Source organism: Gallus gallus, chromosome 18 (genome assembly GCF_016699485.2).
Source record: "Gallus gallus isolate bGalGal1 chromosome 18, bGalGal1.mat.broiler.GRCg7b, whole genome shotgun sequence".
In the NCBI taxonomy this organism is placed as follows: Eukaryota; Metazoa; Chordata; class Aves; order Galliformes; family Phasianidae; genus Gallus; species Gallus gallus.
The window spans coordinates 9,990,563-10,013,297 of record NC_052549.1 but is presented as its reverse complement, the minus strand read 5'-3'; the positions used below and the strand labels follow the sequence as shown (position 1 = coordinate 10,013,297).

The following is a 22,735-nucleotide window of genomic DNA, read 5'->3' as shown; positions in this document are numbered from 1 at the left end:
TTTTCCTCGTTTCAGTGCAGTACATGAAATCAAGCTGCTGCTCCTGCTGCCGCCTCTGCTGCCTCCCATTATCCCAGTGAGTCCACATTTGGGTTCCTGCAGGAGCTGTGTCGGATGTGTCACCGGGCTGAATCAGTGCACAGAACAGCATTAAGGGGGGGGGGGGCAGAAAGCAGCAGTCCTCCAGCCCCAGTGCTGAGCCTTTGTAGAAATTCCCTCTGTTCTTTTCAAAGGCTGTGGAGCGAATGAGGAATTGCACTGGCGCAGATCTGCTTTAAATTTGTTGTCCGTGACGCTCAGATGTATAAAAAATGTTATTGGTTTTTTCCTCCTTCATGACTGCGTCATGAGTGAGGTGGTTATCAGAGGAACTGACGAGCATCTCCTCACTCTTCCTTTCTCCCCCTTTCCTTTTACTGCCTTTCAAGGGCTCTAAAAGGATCCACACCGTTCAGATCCCCACTGTTCCTTGCATAGCTTCTGGCACAGCCCGCACCGGGGCAGGATGCTGAGCTCAGCTGGCGTGGCACTGCCTGGCTCCGGGGCTGGGGCTGCTGCCCTCCCACAGCCCACAGCTCTGTGCATCTCCAGCTTTGCTTTTCCTGCTAACAGCAGCTTCCAGAGTGAACGTGCCGGCTGCAGAAGTGAGACCCAAATGGTCAGAAGCCCAAAAGGACAGACAGCGTTACGTCGCTGCTTCTTCTGCCTGGGAGGCCCATTCCTCTTCTGCACAGGGAGTTTATTGTGTGTTGGCATTCTCAGACACAGATAAATTATGAAAAAGGCAATGACTTTTGCCAGCTGTGACCACAGCCAAAACCTGAGGTTGGATCTGCTCTGTTCCACATCAGTTCTGCTGAACCCACACGCGCTGTCCTTGTGTGTTCCTTGGTTCCGTGTCCTCAGCCAGCATAAACCCTATATGACAGATCAGTGCCCTTTGACTGTGCTTTGTTTTGACAGTGATTTTTGCTTTCTGGGATCATCACCCTGTGCCCTGCTTGCATTGGAAAGGTTAGGCTCAGCTGTAGGACCTGCTGTGTGGGTCACCCACGGCAAATGGGCAGCGCTGCCTGAGCGGTGCTGTCATAAATACTCATCAGTGAGGTTGCTACGTGAAACTCTTAAGTAGAGAAACCCTTCACATGTCAGCCGGGTAAGAGACCCTTTGTTTTGCAGGTCAAGTGCAGGGATGGAGTGAGATTATCGCCTTTGCTTTTTGCAGAACGTTTGTCACATGCTGGGGAGTTTTTCTGGCAGAGGAGGATTCGATTGTGTGTGCAGACAGCCATATGGCAGTGCACTGCGCGTACTGCTGAAGTTTATAACTGCACACTGCTTGCATTCTTCAGCTCGAGTTCCAAACCAAACTGCCCAGGTCTGTTTTCTGTTGGCCTGAGCATCAGGTTCAGCTGTGCAAGGTGCTTGCTGACCAAGGAACCCTGTCTTCACAACTTAACACTTTATATTTAGATGCCTACAGATACACGGAAGGAAATGCAGTAACAGCTTGATCTGTCATTTAGCACTGATTGTGACTCATCTGAAGTCCCTATTTTTGTTCCTTTTCTTGTGTTTTTTTTGTTAGTGCAACCGCTTTAATATTGTCCAAATGGCTCAATTCCCAAAAGACAGTGTTGTACCTATTACACTTGGTGGGGGTTAGGAGAAGGAATAACATATTGAAGGTTTGCCTAAAAGCAGCAAAATGAAACGTTCACCGGGTTATGTCAGTTGTTACAAAAGCTTATTAATTTGATTTGTACCCAAATCCATCAGTCCCTTCTGAAATAGCAAAGTGCGGATATTCCCATTAAACAACAAATTGGCAATTGAGGAATTGACACAAATGTCAGCAGGAGAGGCTGAGTTAGGCTCAGTGCTCCACAAAGGTCCAGTTCTCAAAGCTTCACTTCAAATTTAGCACTTAGTAAACTTGTAGAATACTTAAAGCCCTGAACAGTCAAGCGGAGTATTAATCCTTACAGCAGCTATAAAAGTAACCATCAAAATAGAAGCCCCTAACTACGTTCTTACTGCATTTAGTATTTTAGCTCAGGAGCTCCAAAGGCTCTGTCTGGTGTTCCGTTTGGCTCTTTCAGTTTACTTGCTGCAGGGGCACAGCAGACTTAGCAGTTTGATTGAGGCTTATTCAAGTAGTCTTTGCTTTGCTTTCTGCCACTCTCGTTTTATCAACTCTTGCAGAGTTCACAAAGAGGGGCAGAGAAGAGGTTGGATGCCCACGTAGGGTGTTTGTGAGCTCTTCTCTTGATGTTTTCTTAGATGTCATTGTGATGTGCAGAGTTCTAATGAATTTTCTCACCTAAGATGAAAGAGTTTGAGTTGATGGGTTGAGTTGATGGGTTGTCATGTGCTCAGGGATTTGTTTTTTGTGTTTTTTGGTTTTTTTAGGTGTGAGTTTCAACAGTGTTTATACCCAAATTTGGAGAGTACTCCTTCACCTAGCTGCTGACCCCTATCCCGACGTCTCCGACTTGGCAATGAAAGTTCTCAATAGCATTGCCTACAAGGTATGCCCTTCTGTGTGCGTGTGTGTCCGTCAGGCTTTTGTATGTTAATTTTCTTCATGCTTAAGCACAGGGTAGGTAGGCTGAGCTGCACGGGTCCATTGGAGGGCTCCGGTAAGTGATCCTAGTTCAGTCTGGATCTGTTTCTCAAGGAGCTCGTAGTGTTTCAAGATGATAAACGCTCATGTGAAGTCTTGCTCAGGTAGAATAAATAAATGGGGGAGGGCCTGGGATTGTAAATTAGGTACAGACCTTAGACAGCAGGTCTTGTTTACAAGTGTACTTATCTGATCAGTCCCTGGGAGAAGCCTTCGATATCCTTCATTAAATTATCCGTTTGCAAACCAATTTAGATTATGCAAGTGGGACTGGCCTGCAGACTGAAGCCACAACGGCTCTCCAATCCAGGTGAACTAGTACATGTGAGTCAGCATGCAGACACCCCTGCCACTACTCACCTCCCAGCCAGGCCTACCCGCCTAACCACCATCCTCATCACATCTCATCCTCCAAGGATGACAAGATGTCCCTGGAGGCTGCCATCACTGCTGTTGGGAATTGCCAGCTTGGGGAGCTGGAGCAGCACCCTCACCTCCTCCCGAGGCGAAGCACCAGGCCACCCCAGAACATCTTCTCACCAACTGCCTTCCCCCCGCCCAGCGGCGGTGTCAGAGCTCTGACTGCAGCCCTTCCCCGCGCTTGGATTCCACCTCTGTAGTTGCTGTAGCATCCAGACCATGAGCCATTCCAATGCCAGATGGCGTCTCTTACTGATGATCTCTAATGAATAACCCTAAATCTTCAGTTGAGGCTTCTAAGCTGAAGTTCTGCAGTAAGAGATGCCAGCATTGTGCACTGCCATTTTAACGCCTTAGAGATTTCTTGCTTTTCAATCTGATTTTCTCTTGAGAAAATAGTTACTTATTTAAATTCCTCCCTTTGTTTTAAGCATACATGTGAGTGAGTTGGAAACGTCTGTGTTTGGGGATAGAGAATGGTTCTGACAGTGGGGGCGGTGAGGTCAGCCCTCCCCTGGTGATTCTGTTGTACAACAAATTGCTGTCAGGCACGAGGTTCCAAATGAAGGTGAATAAGAAAAGTTAAAAGATTTCCATCTCAGCTCGGGCTGCACAAAGCTGCTTCGGTGTTGAATGTTGGAAGGCTCTTTGCAAAATGGAGCATTAGTCCGACTGTGGGATTTAAAGGGCTATCAAAGGAAATGGATCTGCTTTTTCTGACTTAACTGTTTTTTCAGGACCGACTCCTTTGCTGGTGGAAAGAGAGGTATAAATATTAATAAAGGTGCGGTTGTGCCCTGCAGATGCCTTCACCAGCACTGCTGTGGTTCTGCTTAGCCAGCAGGAATGTTGATCATTGCGCTGTGATATGCATAGGAATGCTGTGACTGCTTGATGAATTGGGCGCTGGTTCTGAGAAGGCTGGCCCTAAATTCTTTGCACAGGAAGGAGTCCAAAAGCTCAAGTGGATGGATGTCACACATCTCATGCTCTGCTCCTCAGACAGCTGCTCTCTGAGGCAATGGCTCTTCAAATGGTTTCGCAAAATAATAAAAGCGTTCCCATTTATGAGGATTTTTATCCGGGGACACTCCAGTGGATGAAGCTTATTTGTTGTTCTTTGCCATATTTGTCCTTCTATTAGCCACAAGTGGCATAAGGACAGCATTTAAACGTGCAGTTAGCCCACTGGCTTGGGTAGATGCATATATGGTGGCTGTGCACTTATTGATACTGTGCGTTTGCTGTTGCCAGCACTATCCGCCTTAGGTAGCTTCTAAAATGGTTTCCTCCTGTGAAATCTTGTTAGCAGCCCTCCAACATGGAAGATGAGGCTTCAGACCCTAGGTTACGATCACAGACAGAGCTCCCACTGTGAGCAGTGCTGGCCAGGGCTTACAGCCCCAAATCCGTCCTTCTGTGCTGGTGTGAGCCTGGACCGGCTGCAGGAGTTGTCTGTCACTTCAAGGAAGTTATTAACCATTACCTTGTGTTGGCTGCACGCTGACACCTTTCCTTGGTGCTCATGGAGGTTGGGCTGCACGTGGCTGGGAGCAGCCTGGGCCTCCTGCCCCTCCCAGGTACAGCACGTGCAGACGGTGTGCTCCCCACATCTTCGTTCGTGGTGAACTGAGCATTTAGCTGCAGAACGTTGCCAGGCTCTGTGCTTTGAGTCCTCGTGATTTTCCAACATGTTTTGTACCAGGTAGGTGTCAGGCATGGAAATCAGTCACCCTGAGGGCTGCGCAGACATTATGGGTGCAGTGTGAGGCTGTGACAAGTAAGCATTGCAGCCCTGTGACACCGGGGCAGTGCTGTGTGCGATGGGGTTGTGCAGGAGTTCAGGTTGTGTCTGCATTTGTAGAGCAGCTATTTTTGTTTTCCGACGAGGCAATTTCTACTCAGTGTAACGGAGCCATGAGTGCAGCTCTTTATCTCCAGGAGAACTCCAGTGGTCTTTAAATAGGGCGATGTCTTTCTGAGCAGCTGGTGAGTAGGTTGCACAGACGTGCATGCTTCCTGGGTTGGAAATGTGCAGTTTTATTTCCTGGGCTGATTAGACGTTGCTGGTTCTCCCACAGATTGCTGCTGAGTTGTGATTTATATTCACGATGCAGATTGGAGTAATACAACCTCATTCCCAGCCTGATCTTTTAAAAGTCCCAAACACGCTTTTTGTTTGTACCAAAGCAAACAAACAAACAGAAAGGAGACGGTAAGCAGTGTTGGCCTTTGAAGACTTTTTGAAATCGAAATTAATTAAGGGAAGTTTGCTTCCCTCCCACATTGCCTCACCCAGCTGTTTTTAATGGAAGCCCCGAGGCTGAGTTGTCCCAGCAGCTATTCCTCCACCCGCATCACCCTCAGTACAGCTCTGCTGTGCAGGAGCGAGCGATTCTGACAGCGTGCTCTTTTTTTTTCCTTTCCTCCACCGGGTGTCAATTTGCACAATTACGAATTACCATTTCCCTTCCTGAAAGAGGTGATGTGACGGGCAGAGGAGCAAATCCCTGGGAAACGGGGAGCTGCAGCCTCCAGCAAAACGCTGTCATGTCACTGAGCTGCAGCCTTGCACAGCTCGCTGCTGGCAGAAAAGAAATCCCTCTGCTGTTTCCCCAGGAAGAAGGAAGGCTGCTGCCACGTTCCCCTCGGTGTGCCCCTTTGACACACTGTCACTGGCTCACCTTGTCCCTCTGCTGTGACACGAAGGGGCCAGAGCTGTTTCAGGTGACAGAGATCTGACTGCGTGAATCTGAAAACTGAGCCTTCTGTGACTAATTAGAACTGGCAATGAATAATTATCTGTGACTAGTTGTTAAACTGTTTCTGCTTTCCTTCCGTTCTCTCTGTGATTTTATGTCCCAGCTGCTCACTGAAGACCCCACTGCACTCGTGACCGTGATGAGTGGCACTGGGGCCCCCTCACCTCATATGGGAAAGAGGAAAGTAACCCCAAGTCAGCCAGCCTGTAGGAAGGGCTGGCCCGGGCTTATGTAAGGCCGTGGCATTTGGTGTGTGCCCCTGGAGCCAAGCAGGTGGTGGTCAGGGCTCAAGCCCTTGAGCAGGTGGAGCTGGATCTGCACGCTTTGCTCACTGCCATCCCCTGGCCGGCATCTGGGACCTTTCCTAGGAGGAAGGGCAGATATTTCTTTCAGGATTAGGTCTGTTTCAGCCTGCAGGAGGGCCTGGCTGTGTTCAGCAGAGCTGTTAGCAGCCCAGCTGTGCAGACCTGCTGCCTTCCCCTGCAAACCGATGTGGGCTGGTGTGTAGGGAAGGGGCGTCCTGCAGTGACTTCCATGGAAGCTCAGCTCCCACTAGGGGAGTTGGAAAGGCAATGGGAGGCAGATCTGTGCAGCTGACAGACATGCAAGGACAGTTGTGACCCAAACATGAGATGCAGATCAGGATGGATACTGGAGCCATGGGCAGCAGTGCAGTGCTGGGTGGGAGCTCCGTGCTGTCAGCTCACCTCGTGGTGCAAGTTCTGCTGTGGGTCCTGGGCTGTGACTGCTTTTGGGAGAGGCTGATGTGTTGGTCAGTTGTGTCTCTGTAAGCAAAAGAACGGTGCTGTCTGGTAAGTGCTGTCAGACTCAAAGAGCAGCAAAATCGTGTTACGTGTTGAAAACTGCACAGGGACTTTTCACGTATATTTTTAAGCACCCCCAAACACACTGATAGAGAGCTTAACTTCATTTAACCCCAGGTGTGCAGTTGTATCATATAATAAACCCCTGCAAATGCTGTTCTGCAGTCCCGTTCAGCGCTCTGTTGTGTCTTTCCCTCTAGGCAACAGTCAATGCTCGCCCCCAGCGCATCCTGGACACGTCCTCACTGACGCAGTCGGCGCCCGCCAGCCCCACCAACAAGGGCATGCACATCCACCAAGTGGGGTAAGTGGGCCCAAGAGCTCCCCATCGGGAGCCCACTGGGGTCTTGTAGCTTCTTGTTTGAGTGCTGGTAAGAGGCTCAGGAACAAAAGCTCTGGGGACAAGTGGGGAGTTTCTACATGTTACTCCTTTCAGGACAAAGCATAACAAGGCACGCTGGTTATCTAAAGGTAGATTGCAGGGACATGTTGAATGTTGCTCATTTTACTGATGCGCTCTGACCTGAGGTATGCAGATTTCCCATTGAAGTCTGATCTCTCTTCTCCAGTTTCAGCTAAAGCCTGAGTTACCTGATGGTCAGCAAGTGATGCCTCAACTCAGGAAAACTAAGGCAACAGTATGAGCAATGCTAGGCTTTGAAAATGTGATTCCTTCCCAAAGGAATGCTGTCCAAGGGAAAACACCTGGCTTGAGATCTGGCAGCTTCACAATCCATGTGCAGCAGTGAGATTCAAAGTTGGAAAGGAGGGCTCTGAACTGCTCAGTGACGCTTTTAATGTCTTCTGGTAGCATTATGCAATGCTGCAATAGCACAGATCTCAGTTTGCATGCAAATTGAAATGCTGCCCTGTGGTCTGCCAGGACTCCGATCACCACATTGCTGGTCAGCGTGCCATGGTCACAGTCATTGCGTGTGGGTGTGTGACTGCTTAGCATACAGGTTCCCAGAATTTTGCTTTTCTGATCCTGAATGTGGAGTTGTCTCAGTCAGGATTCACTGCTGGGATTTGTACCTTTTTTGGCCTGTGTGTTTGGATTGTTTTGCTTTTGTAGAGGAAGCACAGCAGTGAAGGATAAATCTTGTTAGAAGCAAGCAAAGTAAAAGAACTAACTTAATTCACATGCAGGAGTAAAGGCAGCAGAGCAGGTAATGGTAACGTAGGCAGTGTTAGCCTCTGCCCTTGTGTTTGGGGGTTAGCTTTGTTTCTGCTGTGAGGGGGAGCATTGAACTGCTTCCTGCTTGTAGAACCAGCCTGATTCTCAGAGGTGGAAAGCATGTCAGGACTGCAGTTTAGTGAGACGTGCCAGGTGTCTGGGGATACCTATCAGAGTGGTTCAGAAAATGAGGGCAAGTCACATGTCTGCTGCTATCTAAATCCTTTTACTCTTTTGATCTGTAGAGGATCGCCTCCAACCACTAGCACAAGCAGCTCCAGCCTGACAAATGATGTGACAAAGCAACCGGTCAGCCGGGACATCACGTCTGTGCGACCTGCCAACGTGGGCAACATGGGGGTTCAGTACACTCCCCACTCCCACCAGTTCCCCAGAACAAGAAAAATGTTTGACAAAGGGCCAGAACAGGTAAAGAGACTTTGCTTTCAGTTCTGATCCCCTGCTCCACTGGGTTTTGTGACACTTTCTGTTCTTCGTGTTTTATTTCTGCATATCTTTCATTTGCTTCTAGCTGCTGCTAACACCAGGGTAGCTTCTTTTAACCAGTAAAGTAAAAATGGATTAATTTTTTTCTTCAGGATATGTATTATGACTCTGATGTAGGACATTACTCACTTCTGCTGCCACCAAGAAGCATTTTATTTGAGTTGATTGTTTATTCTTTCACAAACATTTGTCTGCCTGAGCGATAACGCACAGCTGCATCTCTGTCAGTTGCTTTTTCTCCAACCTCAGCAAAGCATGGGCAGAGGTGGACGAAGGGAGGATTCCTCCTCCTTTAACACGCAGGCAGATGTTTCCCTTGAGATACTGGGAGATGCCCTTGGAGCAGCAGATTCACCTCCTTTACTGCAGTCCTGATCCACTCTGTGCTTGGCAGCCCCTTTTCACTAAGCACAAGAGCAGATGTAAGCCCAGACTGGCACTGGGAAAACCAGAGCTCACTACAGGTCACTGCTGGGAGACATCTGGCCAGCCAAGAGCTGCGGTGTCTCTTCTTTTCAGCATCAGGCCGATGGGGGGGTTGCATCCGTGGTAGCATCTGAATGACAGTCACCAGGTACTGGGTGTTTTTCCATTTAGAGAAGCATGAAGAACTGATATGGTGCCAAGCAGAGGAATGCTGTAATGTGCACAAAGGATTCTGAATGTCACTTTCAGATGACTTTAGGTGACTCATCTCAGATGAGTGTGGTTCGGTCCAAGCACACAGGTGCACCTGTGGCCATCACTCGAAGGTAGCACTTGGCAGTGGTCATAGAATCATAGAATGGCCTGGGTTGGAAAAGGACCACAATGCTCCTCCAGTTCCAACCCCCTGCTATGTGCAGGGTCGCCAACCACCAGCCCAGGCTGCCCAGAGCCACATCCAGCCTGGTCTTGAGTGCCTGCAGGGATGGGGCATCCACAGCCTCACTGGACAAGCTGTTCCTGGGCAGTGCCCTGGATCCAGCCGGCTGACAGCAGTTTGGTGTTTGCCCCTCTCTTTACTTCAGAGCATTTCCAGGATGTTTCTGGTGCTCTGTGAGAGGAAACTGGAAAAGGTGTTATGGAAGGGGGGGATGGGAAATGGTAAGGTGTGTGTTTGGCAATCCACAGGCTTCAGAGGACAGCACAGATTTCGTGTGTTCTGACTTCTGGGAAGTAACTGTTCTTCATTAAACAAGCATTTGCACAGAGCCAATGCTTCTGTGTGATTCCAAGAAAAATTTGTCAAAGCATTAATAGGAACACCTTCAATTCTGACGGGGATAGCAGCAGCAGCATAGCTCATAGTTCTCAAAAACTGAATGAAGCCTGGGTGAATGGAGTGGTGTCTCTATTGTTTTTTAGATGTCTTATGTTTTATAACAGACAGTTAATGGATATATGCCCCTTTGATCTGAAGCTGAGTTATCCTGAATCACCTTCCCCTCACCACTGTTTCTAATGCCAGGTTCTTGTGTAGGCCACGAGGAACCTCATCCTGGGACGCTGTTTTTGTGATACACGAACACTTGGGCTCATGATTCATGCTGTAACCTGGTTGTGTCGTGTGCTGTGCAGATGAGGTTGTTTGTGCATTTCTGAACGGTTAACGTAATGATAGTGGTCATGGAGCTAGACACAGAAATCTTCATATCCTTGGCAATGTTTCCGAGGGTTTTCCTCTGCTCAGGGAACTGCCACAGGCAGTCTGGGTATCACTGTATATACAATTTGCCCGTGTGAGTGAGATGGACGTGGGATAACATCGTGTTCTCTTTCTGGACAGACCACTGATGATGCTGATGATACCGTTGGACACAAAAGTTTCATTTCAGCCACAGTGCAGACGGGGTTTTGTGACTGGAGCGCGAAGTACTTTGCTCAGCCTGTCATGAAGGTAATGCTTCCTTGTTTGTCTGAATCGTGATGCTGCAGCTCTTGAAAGGTTGAGGTGCTTGAGGTCCTCAGCATAGGCTAGAAGATTCCTCGGTTCACTTTGCCTTCTTTTCCTCTTCTGGCTGAGGAGGGAAAGGAATGGATGTATTTCCATCATCCTGCTCTGATGGGCTGCGTGACCACTGCCTATCACAGGGAACAGGAGAGGCAGTGAGAGCCAGAAAGGTTGGGTGTTGGTAGGGACAGAGCCCAAAGCAAAAGCCCTGCACCCATAGAATGCTTTCAAGAAAGAATGTGAAAATGAGGGGAGGTTCTTGAGTGAAGGGGACAACAGAACATACCCTCCCCTTGAAGTGAGGCATGGCTCTGTGCTCAGGTGTGACCTGAGAGCTGCACTTGTAAGCTGTGCTTACGTGCACCCCATCTTGATTCCTTCACCTTAGCAAGGAGAATGCAATGGCTGTTGGCAGTCTACATGACAGCATGGGGAAAACTTCAGAAGAATCATTATTCTTTTCAAAGTTCAGCAACAAAACAAAACTTACAACAGCAAAGAAGGAGGGTTGTAATGACAAATCTCCATTGAGATCTCTTTGGAAGCGAGTGCTTTCTGGTAACTCTAAGTTGGTTTTATGTGAAGTGGGAGATGCACTAAAGCTTTATTCTAGGAAGAAAAAGACAAAACAACGAGACACAACAAAGCTCTTCAGAGACGAGTAGAGATCGTCAGTGACTGGAAATAAAAACTCAAATTCCCAGAATCTTTTAGCCAAAGATCAGGTTTCAATCTTAAGCATGAAATCAAAGCAAGCAGTAAACCTTGCCTTGGTATTGGCAACCACAATGGAGCAGACTCCAGGTACCCTGGGATTCGAGCAGCACAAACTGTAACAGAACTTTCAGCTTAACTTTTGAAGGTATTGCAATTAATGTGAACTATAATGCACCGTTTGTATTAATGCCACCACCTGAGCAACTCAGCAGTGGATGCCTTTATGCAACCGCTGATGTTTAAATCTTCAGAATATGCAAAGAAATGGCACATTTTATGTGCTGTCTCATCTAAGAATTGCCACTGAGCCATCTGTTACTGCTCCTTCCCATCTTTAGGCATGTTTCATTGTTTGGTGATGAGGTGAGGTAATTGCCCCCAAGTTTAAGGATATCAGAAAACCAGTTACATGGCAGCTAGGTTTCTGTGTAGCTTTAATTTGTTTAGAAAATCACCAGGAGGAAAAACTAGATGGTAGAGTGATTGCCTGACACCTCCTCTGCTGCTGGTGAAATTAACTTTCTTCTGATATCATTAGCAGAATAATTCATTAGGAAATACATCTGGCCCATGGGGCTCGGTCAAGCTTTATAGCGGGGTTTTCTCACATCGAGATGAGTTTCAGTGTCTCAATTCAAGTCCAGAGGAGAGTAAAAGAAACAGAGGAGGATGTTCTTCCATCCCTTAGTTCTTATTAAAAACATTTGTCTACCTTCTAAGGAAAAAAAGGGGTGTCTTATTAATACGATAAATCACAGTAGATGGCCAATCAAAATGCAGCTTCAATGTGTAGATGGGGAGCTGTGTGTGTGTGTATATATATATAGGTTTAGTACTTCATGTGCATAAAATTAAGAAAACTGGGGGAGGAAAGAAAACATACGGAGTGTTCTCATACTAATTCATAGAAGCCAGGGAGGGGGAGTCCTGGAAATGAAAATTTCAGGCTTCCTTTCACTGTAGTGAGTCCCAAAGAGTTCAGAGTCTCACCGTGAGGACTGAGATGCTCCAGGCTACATCCCTATGCAGAACGTGGGCACAGTGCTTTCTCTCTTCAGCTCTTACTGTAACAGCAGGAGTGGCAGTACGTATGTTCTCTTAGTCCCCGTGGTTTGGGTTGGTGACATTCACTGCCTTGGGTTGCATTTTCTGAGCACAGAGCGTCCTCGACAGCAGTATTTTAGGTAAGGTTTGCTCGAAACAAAATCTGTGTTTCCTAATGAAACAAGGAAGTGAATTGATTTCCCCATTACTTTTGTAAAGCAGCCTTAAGAGGCCAAGTGGAGGTCTTTCTGCCAAAAAGCTTGCGTGTTGTACTGGCTTTGAGGGAATTATATGTGGCTTTGTAATGAGGGTGGGTGGTACACGTGCAAGGGACGGGGAGAAGTCCCTCTGCTACAGCTTCCTTTGGCACATCTTGATCACTGCTTGTGTAACCAGGCAGCCCTGGCCATCCTGTAACTCTTAGCTGAATGTCCAAAGAGCACTCCTTTCCTAGAATCTGTTCCTGCAGCAGTGAGGAACAAACAGCCCTGGCTTGCAGCTGCTGTCTTGTGGGAGCTTTAGCCTCATGAAAAAGGCAAAGAGCAAAGTCTACAGAGTACTGATGGATAAAGATGACGTTGATGCGCAATTCCAATACTTCATTTGGAGATGCTGCCTACCATCATAAACAGGGAAAGATAAGACAACTATTCCTGTAATGAATAAACATAAAATGACTGTGAGTGCATCTTAGTCATATTTAATTTATGAATTCAGCTTTGCTTCATAGACCTTGCTATGAGAATGCTTTCATTGGAAAGATTGAGGGATTAATTTCCAGTGTAAATCAGTGGCTCGGATTCAAGCCATCATAGTGCCTTTGATTTATCGATTATCTAATCAGGTACAGGAGGAAGAAAACACTGCATTGTAAATTCTCGGTGTGCCAGGAAAAACAGTTACCTACCACAGCTCTGATCTCTGCACAAGTCGATCCTCTTCCTAAAGCTGTGATGGCAAAAGGCTGTTCTGCTCACCACGGGCGGCCTTGGACCGCATGGCACAGGAAAGCCTTGTTGCCAGCTGTCAGGAAGCCCTGAATCAAGGAGAGCAGAGCCAGCATCTGCTGCTCGCAGGGCTGGCAGAACATGCAGGCAGGAGCTGGGAAGGATCCTGGAAGGTGAGAATTACATAAGGAATCCTTCCTGAAAAATCCCAGCCCTCACTTCAGCGCTCGCTGCTCTCTGTCTTGGCTGTTGCTCAAAGTCCTGGTGGAGGAGGGAGCCCTCTGTGCGATGCTGCAGTAACACCGTGCAGGGACAAACTGTATTTACTACGGGAGCAGACTGCTGAATTTTCCCCTCTCCCATCCAAATACTGACTTCCCTGCCGACACGGAGGGACACGGTGTTAAAAAAGAGCTTGGTTGGCTTTCAGATGACACCACTTGGTGGGAGGTTTTGGGATCGTCGCTGGTTGATGTCTGAGTGGAAGCTCAGAGATGCGGGGAATCGGAGCCATGTCATGATCCTCATCATGTAGCACAGTTTGCTACTCCCACGTACCTCTGGGAGCTCTGCTCGGAGGAGAGCTGAGCAGCAGCCAAAGCCCGGCTGTTGTTTACTGAAATGACTTTCTAATGCTTAAATGAGAGCTGGATGGGAGGGGAGACAAAGGCATGAATAATGAGCCTAAATAGCTGGTTCTTTTGAATAATAATTTCTGGTTTTCCAGCCAGCAGCTGCTGAGCCGGAGGTCACTGCCCTATTGCACGCATGTCCTGACATAGTCCTGTGCTTCTGCACCACCAGAAGTTCCCTTGTGATGTGTTCTGTGGGGTTCATCTTACAAAGTCATCACAGAATCACAGCATGTCTGTGTTGGAAGGGACCCCACGGCCCCATCCCTGCCGTGGGCTGATTGCCCCCCAGCCCAGAGCACATCCACAGCCTCAGGATGGATGGGGCACCCGCAGCTCTGGGCAGTGCTGCAGCCTCACAGCCCTGTGGGTAAAGAATTTCCTCCTCACATCTGACCTAAATCTCCCCTTTCTTCTCCTCTGTTATTGCACCCACCCAGCTCTGTCCTGCAGGCTGCTGGGAACAAGAGGAGGAGTGCTGCATTGCACCGCATGCTGCAACTCTCTGTGCTCACTGCAGTGCTGGTCTGGGGGCTTGGCTGCTCAGAGCCGTGCCTGTCTGCCACAAACAAACAGTCACCTGCAGCACACCGAGCTGAGCCGGTACCGAGCACCTCTGTGTGGTTACAGGTACTGGCAGCGCTTGGCAATGATAAGTTTAGTTCAGCAGATCTCATTATAGGAAGAATGCTTATTGCTGAGATCAGATAATAAAGCAGCTTTCAGCTCAGCCTCCACGGAAAAGTTCTTTTTCTTCAGACCTGAGAAGCCCGGCAGCTTCTTTAATCTGATAGCCTTCATCTGCTGGAGAGCAGAGGAGTGCCTCGCTCAGCTGCAAACTGGGTTTCTTGGCCCTAAACTGAGAGAGCTGCTGGGTGCCCCCAGGAAATTGTGCTGTTGTTCGTGCCCTGCTCATCCCCTGGCCTCCTCCTGGCTCCTACTTTAATTTATTCCCAGGGAAGCTGGATTTTCATTAAGGTGCAGCTGTAATCTCCATACCCTCAAATCTACTTTGATGTATTTTATCTTAGGTTTGTTTATTGCTGTACATTATTGGTCATTTGTCACTGCCTTTCTAATAGATGTCATATTCTTGAAAAAATGAAATAGCAGTCCTTATTTTTTTCCCCAGCAGAAAGGGTGGGATTCTTGTTTTAAAGCAGCAGCAATTCAGCTCAGTAATGGTTGTTTTCCAGAGCATAATACATTTTGCAGATAGCGCATATAACAGTGGCAGGTGATTTAAGTACTTTCTTAGTTGGGAAAAAAGAAGTCTGTGTCTGTGGGGAAGGGGAAGGAGCCAAAGGACTCTGTCTTTTATGTCACCCTTCTCCAAGGCTCGCTCTGCCCGGAACAGCATCGTTTCCTTCATCAAAGGAAGACAGCTCATCTTCATCGACCCAAAGGTGTTTCCAGAGCAGCGATGTTGCTGGTCTTGGATCATTTTTTAAGTGTGAAGCAAAAGACACGTTGTGCATAACCCTGCAGTGGGCTGGGGGTGAGATTGGTGGGCTCTTCCCTCTGGGTGTGGGCACAGTGACTCTGAGCCCTGACCTGCAGGCTGGCAGGAGCTGCTTGTGCTACCCCATGGTCCCCCTGGCTGCAGGTGGGGTCCTGCGGGGAACCATCGGGGGCTGTGGAGTGTGAGTAAATGCAATAAAGTGGGTCAGAGTGGTTACATACTGCTCAGGGCTCCCATTCCAAGTGGAGGTGTGTGTGTGTGTGTGTGTGTGTAACCAAACCCAGGCCACGCAGGGGAATCATTTTTCTGCAAATGAAAGCAGTTGCCATTAGCAGTGGATGTCGTGCTGGTAATTCAAGCATCTCAGGAATTAGGGAATAAAGCAATGCATTTTCTGGCCTGCAGTTCTCTACTGAAAGATAGATTTTAATGTGTTCGTAGTTTTCAGTCTGTATCAAAGCCGTGTTCCCTCTTTAATCTCAGGATTAGGGCGGCAAAAGGAAAGGGGAAGGTTTCACAGATGACGGGAAGGTTGAAGTCAGAATGTCCCTTGAGCTCCTCCACGTACTGTGTGGAGATGCTGAGGTGTCGTGGCTTGGTCTGATATGAACACACGTGTTTGTGAGTGGTGATTCATGGAGTTCTGATTTCCTGTTTCATGTTGTGAACACGCTGATGTATGGACAGATCCCGGAGGAGCACGACCTGGAGAGCCAGATCCGCAAAGAGAGGGAGTGGAGGTTCCTACGCAACGCCCGGGTCAGGAAGCAAGCCCAGAAGATCATTCAGAAGGGTGAGTGCCCCTCTTGCCATGCTGCAGGCAGCTCCCGGGGCTCCCAGCACCACAATGGGCTTTAATCCCCATTAACAGTGCCTGTGCTGAGCCTCAGAGGCAGCGGTCACCGCTCTCAGGCAGGGCGACAGGGGCTCATGCTGCTGTCGGTTGTTTTGCTGCTTGTTACTGCCCTGCAAGCCCTCAGGACCTGGCACAGGCCGGATCCCTGCCCACATCCCCCAGGGCAGGGTCCTTCTGTGGGGGCTGTTCCCCCCAGGATGGGAACTGAGGTGCATGGAGGTGGAGAAACCGATGTGCTGAGTGCAGGGCTTGGTGCTGGAGGCACAGCCTGCTGCAGTGCCTTCGCTCTCTGGAGGTTTGCTGGGCTCGACAGGAAGTTTAATGTCACAGAACTGCAGAGTATCATAAACCAGAATAATAGAGAATTGAAACTGGAGCCCAGGAAATGGCTTGGGGGATCTTTTTGAATACAAAAAAGGGGATTGTTCATGCTTGCCTGAAGAAAAACCTTCTTCTAGACAGCATTCATATTTGGTTGCTTGACCTGAGCAGCTGAAATGCCAATATTCATTAAAAAAAAAAAAAGTAAGTCTGAAATATTAAAGGGAATTAGAATAGACTTAGGATCCCTTAATGAAAATGAAATTAAATGGATGCATGCTAAAACTAACCGGGACTGAGTGAACGTCTCTTGAGCTTACAGTTCTGTGTGATGGATTCACACTGTGCTAAAAAATGCAGTTTCAGGGGTTACCAACACTGTCTGCAAATCATGAAGTGCTCTAAAGGGGGGGGTGAAAGGTCTGTAAGCACCATTTGGAAGTCTCGGTGGAAAATATATTTTTCATTTGGAAATTAACCTAAAATCTGAAAGAACTGAAATGGAAGGCGAAATAAATAATCCACAGGCTAAACCAGAATGCTGTCATTTGAATAAAGTAGGTTCTTTTGTTTTATTTTGGAAAAAAAAAAAACAACCAACACAAGTGGATTTCTGCATCAAGACAAGCTGATGCTTCATAGAACCATGGAATGGTTGGGTTGGGAGGGACCTTAACCAGTTCCAACTAAGCGATCTGAGCCCCGTTGCCATCCACTTCTTTGGTCCCCAAATGCTTCTTTGCACGTGGCTGAGCGTGCTCTGTTTGTTCTCTTCAGTTACCAAAATAAAGGATCCCAGCGTTTGCCATCTCAGTGTTTAGTCTGCAGCTTGTGCTGAGATGCGTGGCAGTGCAGCGGGGCTGTGGTGTGCCGTGGTCTCTGACTGCTCCTGGGGAGCTCTGCAGCCCCCATCCCTCTGTGGGGCTGCTGGGGCGCTGAGCCCACTGCCTGCTGTCCCCCCAGGCATCTCCCGGCTGGATGATCAGATCTTCCTCAACAGGAACCCCGGCGTCCCTTCCGTGGTGAAGTTCCATCCCTTCACACCCTGCATTGCAGTCGCTGACAAGGACAGTATCTGGTAAGGACTCCTCTGTGCGGGCTGTGGGGGTCGTGCTGCACGTGTCGGTGCAGGAGGTTGGCACCGTGGCCATAAGCATTGCACCAAGTCCTGCAGAAGGAGCACGTGAGCCCGGGTTGTGGTCGTTCCTCACAGCTTGTGCTCTATTTCTTTGGCAGAAGGTGGGCCTACGTTGTTAATGAAGTGAGGCTGAATATCAAAGAAGAACAAAGTGAATTGCTGTGCAACATGCACAGCTGTTAGTTTAGCCATAACATAGATCCCTGATAGCTTACGCAGAGAACCAAGAACTGACCTCGTGTTCTTTCCTCCCCCAGTTTCTGGGACTGGGAGAAAGGGGAAAAATTGGATTATTTCCACAACGGGAACCCACGGTACACCCGGATCACAGCGATGGAGTACCTGAACGGGCAGGACTGCTCCTTGCTGCTGACAGCCACAGGTAAGCAGTGCAGCTCTCCATGGGGCAGGGCAGGAGCTGGGGAACCTCAGAAAGCAGGGCCATGGGAGCTGTGCTGTACCTCTTGCTCTGCCTTGCATTTGGCCCAGCCTGGCCCTTCCCCTCACCCGTGTGGTCTCAGCTGAAGCACTTCCAGGATCGAACTTGAGAATTGCTTCTGGCAGCATTGAAATATCTGAACAGCTTATGTAAGTGCTGCAGTGTTCTCAAACAGCAAACAAATGAAACGCTTGCTGAAACCGTTTCCAGGCACAGCTTTATTTGTTACGGCGTTCCGAGGTAGAACCTGGCATGGCAAGTTCACAGCAACCTCCTGTGCCATTCCTTGGGCACTGTGCTCCTCAGCTGGTCAAAAGCTGCTTTCAGAGCCAGAGGGAAAATGGTGCTGCAGCCAAAGTATGAGGAATCGGGTCTGGTTGCTGGTTGAAGTCCAGAGCAGACAGGGATTGTTTCAGGCACTGAGCTTCTCCAATAGTTCTGAGTTCATTGTGAGTCTCTCTAGTCCCCGTGTCTCAGCCAGGGAAGCAGTTCTCCAGAATGCCCTGTTGCATCACGTAAGGAAGCATGAAGAGCTTTTTCTCATTCATTGGTCTGTAAAGCTGTGAGTAAGAAATGCTTCACTCCCCAGGAACCATTCTAAACCTGTCAGTCTGAGGGTTTTCAATAGCTTTTCAAACTTCATGCTGAAACATACAGGTTGGGTGTAATTAAGAGAGGTGGAAGAGGATTTGAGAGGGCCTTTAGGACATTTTTCTTTCAATTTATTGATTCTTAGCACAAAAGTTTCACAGATGGGGAACAAATTGAAAAAAACACATGATGTACTTGAAAGATTTGCTGCTGATGGGCTGGGCTTCGATTCAGCTTCTTTGTGGGGCTGTATTTTGTGTTTAGGAGGGTATTTATGTGGTTCTCAGTGCAGGAGCAAGGAGGGCAGAGACAGCTCCTGGAGAAAACTGGTCAAAGAGAAGAACAACATCTGATGTCAGGTGTTATTTGTAGGAAGGAGAGAAGTTCCTCTAAAGCAGTTCCCAGTGGAACAATGCTTTAGACTTTATGGAATAAGATTAAAGGAGAAACAACTCTAATAAGAAGTATTAAGTTCCAGTGAGGCTCTCACTTCTGGAGTTCGTTATGAGTACAGTGTTGCTTCTCTTCTGTTTATTGTGCACAATTATGAGGGTTGCGTTGGCAATGACATGGCATCGTGTTCTCTTTTTTGTGCTTCCCAAGATGATGGAGCCATCAGAGTATGGAAGAACTTTGCAGACCTGGAGAAGAACCCGGAGATGGTAACGGCGTGGCAGGGGCTGTCAGACATGCTGCCAACTACACGAGGTAGGTCCCCTGCCTGGAGGAGGGGATTGGGAGGTCAGAAGTAATTCATGTTGATACGGTTTTTTTCTCAGGATGAGTACAGTAAAATGGGTTTCTCAACATCAGCCACCAGTAACATCCTTGTTTAACAGTCTCTGCCTTTCTGGAATGGCCTTTGGCCAAGTTTTGTGTTTGTTTCTCCTAAAACAAACCACCAAGACTAAAAGCCCAACGCAGCAACCTCCCACACGTGCTGAAGAACAGCTAGAGCAGCCTCCTGTCCTTCACAAGCATCACAGCAGCTGTCTTGGCCAGGTGTTCCTCTAGCCTGTTCCCAAGGAGAGATCTGTAGAACAATGATGGAACTGCCCTGCTCCTTGTAGCAGGAGTTTGTTCTTCCCTTCCGGGTGGGATAGTGGCTCACATACTGTCTCCTTCCTTCTGATGGGCTGCTCAGCCTTTGCACAGCTTTGCATGTTGCACCTCTGACTTCATTTAGCTCAATTCCAGCACTTACTGTCCACTGCTCGTTGTGGGTCAGGAGGTGACAAGACAATATGCCGTCCAGATCTGGCACTTGCGGGACAGCACAGTTAAACATCAAACATTTGGATGCTAGAAAACTTAGAAAAAGATGCGGAAAGGAGCACTGACATCCTGCTGTGCACAGGATGAAACCAGAAGACCAGTTTAGGTAATCCTGAAATCTGTTTTAAGATATTAAAGGAGATGGACGTTTTGTCCTTCTAAGACCTGATAACGTACTAATGCTCTAATGGGGTTTCTCTGTCACTTGAATAGTTTTAACAAAGTCTCCAGGTTTTTCAAGGTGTGCTGTAGTTCAATCAGTGCTTGTGGGATTCATGCAGGAATTGCTGGGTGAGATTCTCTGCCTTGTGCTGTGCAGGAGGTCAGATAAGATGACCACCATCGCTCATTCTGACCTTAAAATCTGACAGTTCTCATTTCGGAGCTTGTGGCTCATCACGGGAGTCTGACACAGCTCTTTTAGCTATTCATTGGATTTTACCAGTGCTGCCTTGTTGAGCTCATATCTGCTGTTTTCCTTAATACCTCCCGTTTCATCTCCGGTGTTTTAGGAATGAGGAACTGCATTTGAGGTAACGTTAGGCTCTGTGCCTCACTGCAGTATGTGTGCAAAACTGATGAGAAGCTGCTGGATGTCTGCAGCATGCTGAGAAAATTGCCATGGTCCAAACTTGCTCTTTGCAGAGATGTCATTAAAGCAGGGTGAAAACAGTGGTAATGCACGGCGCGCGTCCGTCCGTAGGCAGAGAGGAAAGTATCCAGCAGTCGTCTCCAGTTGCGCTTTGTAGAGTCATTCGGTTGGTCCACGTTCCTTTCTTGCCAATGCCAGTTTTCATGAAGGATGCCGATTAACATTTACCATCTCTGGGCTCTGAATCTTGCTTCCTTGGTGATGGACTCAGCCGAACAGCTGATGTCTGGGAATTCCCCTGGACTGCTCTTACATCGTCTTCTTGCTGCATCATCAGTCGTGTTCAGGGAAGATGCTGACAGCTGTAGACTGAACTCCTTCAGGCTAACTCCATTTTCCTACCTTGCTTTCTACGTGTACCTTATATAAGGACATAGCATTTGCTGACTTTACCTTCTTCTCTACAGAGCTTTAATGTTGAAGAAAGGGTTGTTAGAGAGCATCGATGTTTGACGTTGCAAAATAGGTTAAGAGCTGAGGAAGAGCTGATTTAGCTCTAAGAGTTGAGAGTTTACACTTGCCAAAACAAGTGTGCCAAAACTTGAATCTGTTCTCTTGAGATGATTTTGCCTTTTTCTTTCCAGTAAGGTCTTAGGAAGTCTGAGCCCTGTTTCCCTTGCCTTTCACCTTTGGAGCAATAGAACTAGGTTCAGAAGAAGAAAAGGGCAGATTTTTGTGGAGAGAGAAATAACTGTACTCAGTTCAGAAGAGCTATGTGGATCAAGTCCCCTTGGAAATGAGACGCTCTATTGAACAGTTATCTTTTGCTGCCAAGACTTGAGTTGTGGTCCAGCGCTGGCTCATAAAACTGAAGATGCATCTTTGAAGCTGCAGAGCTCAGGAGTTTTGCTGGGGTTTGTGTGCTCCCACTATTGATTTCCTTCTCTCCACTCCCATCCTTTTCTCCAATGTCAGACTCATCTCTGAATTTAACAGTCGTCTTGCAAGCAGAATACTGACTTTTTTAGGCAGTTTTCCCTCTTACAAAAGGAAGGAGGAATACACGGTACCTAAATACATCCTTTGGAAGCTTGAAGACGTCGCTGGCTTGTCAAAGGAATGGGATATTGACAATAACAGATGCTCAGAGGCTGTGCTGGGGGATGATGCAGGGTGAGGCTCAAAGCTTAACCTCTCGCACTCCTCCAGCCCTTCCTTGTGCTGTGCAGCCCGAGGTGAAAGAACTGAATGCTCCAAGTGCTGAGCTGGGTCAGATGCGCTCGCTTAGAAGTAGCTTGACCCCAGCTTGTTGCACATCAGTCGGCTTGAGTGAGACTCAGGGAGGGTGAATCTTAAACATGGGTAAACTGCTGTGTGGGCAGTTGACTGTGTTGATTTTGATCTTAATTAGATCTGCGTCTGCGCGCACCATGTGCCAAGAAAGCCTCTTTAAGTCAAAATGAAAGCTGCATCAGTACCAGGTGCTCTGGTGTAAAGCAGTGTTACTTCTCACATGACAAACACAAGAGATGAGAGGGTCTGACAAAAAGGCAGAACATGTTGGCAGTAGCCATAGTGTTTCAAGGCAGCATAAATTCTGCAGAAAAGCTGTAGGAAAAGCCAAGCATCTTCCATTGAGCAGCGTAGGAAGAACGTAAACCTGGAGAGCTCTGAAACTGTGATTTCATTGCAGAAGGCTTTGGGACCTTGGCAGTTCCTATAGGAAAGGCTGTTGGTGCTGCTGGCTGTGGGGTGCTGGTCCTAGGGCTATGAGCTCACTAAACAGCAGTGCCCTGTGCCCCGCATCTGCTCCAGCTCGCCCTGGTGCTCTCCCGTGACTGCTGGGTCACGCACGTGCTTCTGCAGTTTTATGTCTTGTTTCTTTGTGACCAAGCAGAACAAGCCACGATCCCTGCTCAGAATGACTTTACCCTTTAAAACACTGCAGTTCTGGAATCTGCCCCCAGCTGCCCAGTGCTGCCCTTGGGCTGTTCCCCCCCAGGTCCGTATGCAATGCACCCACGCTGTGCTCTGTCAGTTCCATGGGATGTCCCTCAGGCTGCAGCTCCCCACGGTACCAGAGCTGTGCAGGCTGGGCTCTGGCCCTGGCTCTCCTCCCGCTCAGAGCCAGCTCAGTGCAGCTCCCAGGATCTGCTTGTTCAAGAGGAAATGTCAGACCTGCAGGCATGGTGTGTGCACAGCCACTGGTCCTGGGAAGGGCTGTGACAGAACTAACGCTGCTCGGGATGGAGGCATGTGCTGCTCTCGGTGCTTCTGCTTCTCTCTCTGTCCTGTCCTTTGCTTCAAGTTGCTTTTTCTAATCCTGTTGTAAGATTTGTTTTGCTCTGGCTGACCCGTGGTGTCACCCCTAATCCCTGTCTTCTCACAGGTCTGGCCCGAAGGGTTTCAATCTATCTTGACAGAAGTAAGCAGGGAGGTGAGTGCTTTCTTTCCTGTTCCTATGGCCAGGAG

General features: G+C 48.3%; 1 protein-coding gene across 6 annotated transcripts in view; it reads left to right on the top strand.

Moving 5' to 3' along the window:
• Nucleotides 1-22,735, top strand: part of RPTOR (regulatory associated protein of MTOR complex 1) — a 119,413-nt gene that overhangs the window by 83,486 nt on the left and 13,192 nt on the right. For 3 of the 6 annotated variants that reach the window (XM_015295613.4, XM_004946273.5, XM_040649829.2), the window contains 10 exons: nt 2,413-2,531; nt 2,882-2,950; nt 6,833-6,936; nt 8,055-8,238; nt 10,085-10,195; nt 15,739-15,844; nt 17,192-17,306; nt 17,624-17,748; nt 19,000-19,104; nt 22,653-22,700. In XM_015295613.4, coding sequence (XP_015151099.1) covers nt 2,413-2,531; nt 2,882-2,950; nt 6,833-6,936; nt 8,055-8,238; nt 10,085-10,195; nt 15,739-15,844; nt 17,192-17,306; nt 17,624-17,748; nt 19,000-19,104; nt 22,653-22,700 — 1,086 coding nt within the window. The remainder of the gene's footprint in view (nt 1-2,412; nt 2,532-2,881; nt 2,951-6,832; nt 6,937-8,054; nt 8,239-10,084; nt 10,196-15,738; nt 15,845-17,191; nt 17,307-17,623; nt 17,749-18,999; nt 19,105-22,652; nt 22,701-22,735) is intronic. The other 3 variants (XM_015295612.4, XM_015295611.4, XM_426232.8) reach the window with 3 other exon arrangements.